Source organism: Castanea sativa, chromosome 9 (genome assembly GCF_040712315.1).
Source record: "Castanea sativa cultivar Marrone di Chiusa Pesio chromosome 9, ASM4071231v1".
NCBI lineage: Eukaryota > Viridiplantae > Streptophyta > Magnoliopsida > Fagales > Fagaceae > Castanea > Castanea sativa.
The window spans coordinates 37,528,325-37,532,905 of NC_134021.1; the positions used below are offsets into that span (position 1 = coordinate 37,528,325).

The following is a 4,581-nucleotide window of genomic DNA, read 5'->3' on the forward strand; positions in this document are numbered from 1 at the left end:
TGGTTGTGATGCTGTGAATTTAAGCTACTATGACTCTATTTATCTTATGTTCTGGATTTGAAAAAAAAATCTGTAAATGCAGTTTAGATGATAGGTCAGTAAATTGTTCAGAGAGAACCATAAAACTGGGTAAATTAGTACAGGATGCTAATTGCCAACAAGCTGTTGGATTGATTTGCTTTCTTGCTTGAACATGAAACTCTGGACTAAAGCAGATACAATTTGCTCTTCCTTTTAACAAAAACCAGCCCTCCTCCTAACATCTTCTATAATGGCTTGAAAATGCCTTCTATCTTGTAGGTGCCACCATGAATCCTAGTCTTTCTTTGCAGCCATATATGGTAGATTGTAGCAGCCCAAGCAATCTTAAATAGATTCATTTGGAACCTTATTCCTTTAATCTCCTAGTGAAACAACACCATTTCAAAACTTGTTGCCATAATGCCCTAGTGAAAACACTTAAAAGCAGATGGTTTCAAGTCTTAATTTGGCTTCTGCAGAAAACACACAAGTCTCCCTCTTATCCCCAGTTAGCAATTCTGTATAGAGCAATATACTATATATGAATGCTAGGAATATCGTCTGGCAACCAAAACATTTCGCACCATTCATCCTTGGGTTTTCTGTTACAAATCTCATTCCATGTTGAACTACAAGTGTACTGACCTGTCTCAGAATGAATCCCTCCCCAGATTTACTTGATATTGTGAATTTTGTTGTTTCAGTTTACTGCAAATCTGTTTATCTTGTGTTCTGGATTTGAATTAATTGACTACTTGAGTTTCTTTTTTGGATACATATAAGAGATAAATCAGAATATTATTTAACTGAATCAAAAGAACAAAAAAATTTTCCTCCAAGCAGAAATAACAGCAGAAGGATGACAAGCAAAGGAAATCGCAAAAGCTGTAAATTTTACTGCCCATTTACAACCACAGTGAGCTATTAGAAATTACAACTTATGAAAGACCTTGCTAACTCCTTGGCATCTGCTGCCAGGACTGCAATTTCTCAGGATACAGTATCCCTAATAGCATAGATTGCATCACTGAAAATCCTTGTGTTTCTTTGCAGCCATATTTGGTGGATTGTAGCAGCCCAAGGAATCTTACACAGGTTTATTTGAAACCTCCTTCCCTTGATCTCCTAGTGAAAGAACTCAATTTTGAAACTTGTTGCCATAATCCAAGTGAAAAAAAATAACTCAAAAACAGATGGTTTTCACTCTTAATTTGGCTTCTGCAAAAAATAACTCAAAAACAGATGGTTTCCACTCTTAATTTTATCATTGATTATTAACATTATATGCACATTACTATTTCAAATTTTATATATAGTATGGAATATGGATGTAATTAATTTGACAGTGCCTAATGTTTCTCTTTGTTTCTTGATTGTATCAAGAATCATAAAATAAAATTTTAAAAAAAGGATGTAATTTATATATACATTGTCTAATTTTATGAATGGCCCTCCCAATAATGAATTCTTGACTCTACCATTGATCCTTGATGTTTACATTGGAAATAACATGATGTATAACTATATAAATTGAATTACAAGACTCTTGATAAAGAGAGATCTTATATTTTTGTAAAATAAAATAAAGACAAGGAAATATGAAGAATAAATCTATACCACATATAATATGGAGGCATTACATCAACTTTTCCAAACCTTTTGTTATGCTACATCATCAATCATATTTTCAAGAAATTTCCCTTTTTTTTTTTCTTGTCAAAATCATTCTCTATTGCCTTATTCAATTCTCTCCATGCCCAGGCCCTGTTATATTTTTCCCTTACATTTTGTTTAACCTTCCACTTCTCACTTTCACTTCTTATTACTCCATTTGTACCACTCCATCCTTCTCATATTTTGACTTAAAAAAAGGTTTATACTCTCTCTTATTTTTTTTTTCCTTTTTCTTTTTCACTTTTGGTGGATTTTTTAAAATTACATTTACTATTTTTTCATATATGATTTTTTTTTTTTGTTAATGTTCTCAAAATTGTGGCATCAAATTTGCATATGTTATGATATAGTGTTATCAAAATATTATAAATTTTATTACGTTAATCAATTCAGTTTGCTGTATTGGACAGATCTTTGTTGGTGTATGCGTTTTGTGAATATCAGATAATTGTACCATTATATTTTTTGGAATCACGTGCGTCACTCTATTTTACGACTAAGAATTTTATAACACTTAATTCCTAAAGTAGTCATCCACGCAATAAATATATCCAATGATGTCTCAAACTAACTATTAGACCAGGAAACTTTGCTACGAAGGTAAAATTGGTCATTGGTCGGATGAGTCAAACGTTGGCACCCTTGCCACCCATGATCATAGCTTTGCATAGTTTTTTAATTCTTGGGACTCATTTTCGGCGTGTTTTTCTATTTCTTGGCTTCAATTGTCAAAAGGTTGCTTTCCCAAACTCATCTCTTTCTGACAGCTTTAGTACCTGTTGCTGTTAGCCTCCAGCTGTGTCTGAAATTCTTGTAAAAACTCGACGTTGACTCAAAATATATAGGCGTTTGGAGCTTGCGATATTTATTATAGGCTAATGTTTTGATTGCTTTCAATTTTCATCAGTCATAGAGTTGAGTAGCACTGACACATCCAATTCCCATCAATCATGAGGTTAGACGGTGCCCTCTGCACTAGTTTCATGGCAATTTGGTTGATCTTTTCATTTCTAGACCCATACTTTCCTACAAAGGGCCATCTCCATATGTTTTTGAGAATTGATCTCCTACTACTATATGGATGTGTGCCTATCAAAAAAATTCGTACAGAAAGATATCTAACTATTCGTTATTTAAGACATTACTGTTTTAGCTCCATCACTCTGTCTCTCAGTCCCCCTTATGGGATTTCTTCAAACCTCACCTTTATTATTGTTGGCCTAATTTCGTTGGTCTTCACAGTTCCGACCTCACTCGTTTCCTTGGCTGAGCTTTCCGTTTTGATGTTGATAACTGGGTCTGCCATTTTATTACTTGAATTATTACCTCTATATATGGAAAAATCTCTAGGTTATCGTATTTTACGAAGTTACTATTATATTTTCTCCTTCTCCATTACTCTCAGTCACCGTTACAAGCTTTCTTTAAGTTTCAGAAGCATTCCTTTCGTAATTTTGTTGATCTTTGGAGTTCGGATCCCAGACGTTTCCTTGGCTAGGCGTTCTACAGTCATACTGTCTAATGTGTATTTTATTTTCCTTTTTGATTCATTTTCCACATGTATCAGAAGATATACAGGTTGGTTAGCGTTGCATATTGAGTTAGACTCCAATGACTGGTCCGAACTCCCTCCAGAAGTCGTTCACGAAATTGTAAATCGACTACTTACTTTCAAAGATTTTATAGCGGCTGCAGGGGTTTCCCGAACATGGCGTTCTGTTTGTTTGAGCATCAGTAGAAGGCCTCAGCTTCCTTGGCTGATGCTTTCCGAAACACTTTCCACAGACATGCGACATTTCTTCAGTCTCTGCGACAACAATCGTTATCAATTACAATTATCTGAAGTCCAAGGAAAACGCTGTTGGGGATCTCCACATGGTTGGGTTGTAACCTTGGGTCCTGATTATGAAACCCACCTTCTGCACCTTATTAAAGGAGTACAAATTGCTCTTCCCCCACTAAACACAATTCGAAGACTGGCTGCTACAGAAGAGTGGTTTCACCTTGTACATAAATTCATTCTTTTAAAGGACCCTTCCCATGAGTTGTCGTTCCTTGTCATTGCAATTTTCGGCCCCGCGAATCGCTTAGCTTTTGCTAGAGTGGCTTTCAATAGAGGAGGAGATGGAGCGGCTTTAAATAGAAGAGGACAAGGTCAGTGGGCTATTGTTACCAATCCAGACAATTTGAAATTCAATGATGTTGCATGTTTTAATGATCAAATATATGGACTTTGTGACAACGGCAAGCTGGTGTGCCTCGAACTTGATGCTCCTTTGGCAGCTGAGGTACAAGTTATTGCGCCCCAACCAAGCGAAGAAGAAGTAGGCATGCCCCAAAAACTGTATTTGATGAAGTCATCAGAAAATCTTTTCGCGGTTTTTCATTATGGATTTCATATTCCTTCGGAGATGAGGCACGAGACTATACATTTTTTGGTCTACAAGTTCAACTTTGGTGCATTGGCTTGGGAGGAAGTGACAGACTTGGAAGATCTTGCTGTTTTTGTTGGTGATGGCAATTCCTGGTGCATTCATACAAGCGCTATCCTTTGCAGAAGTAATTGCATCTACTTCACAGATGACAATTGGGAGTGGCAAATGTACCCAGGAGTGGCATATGGAGGCCGTGATGTTGGAGTTTTTAGCATGGCACAGAGGGTAATCCAACGCCTTCCATTCGGTAAGGACAACCCTCGTTTTTATTCTCGACCAATTTGGGTTACACCTACCATGCGTTTGGATGAGCTTTATGTCCATTAGTTTATTAGTTTATCTACTTATGTACAACTTTTCAAGCCTTCTTGTCTTCTAGGTGCCATTGTACTTTGATTTCTCTAATACCATTGGCTTAATTGAAGAGTCCCTGACTTCTATGGTGGCCAAA

General features: G+C 36.3%; 1 protein-coding gene across 1 annotated transcript; it reads left to right on the forward strand.

Annotated features, from left to right (window-relative positions):
* Positions 1 to 2,066: 2,066 nt before the first annotated feature.
* LOC142610662 (putative F-box protein At5g60060) lies at positions 2,067 to 4,581 on the forward strand. Its single transcript, XM_075782542.1, has one exon. It carries the CDS (start codon positions 2,646 to 2,648, stop codon positions 4,455 to 4,457), a length of 1,812 nt encoding a protein of 603 aa, XP_075638657.1. The 5' UTR covers positions 2,067 to 2,645; the 3' UTR covers positions 4,458 to 4,581.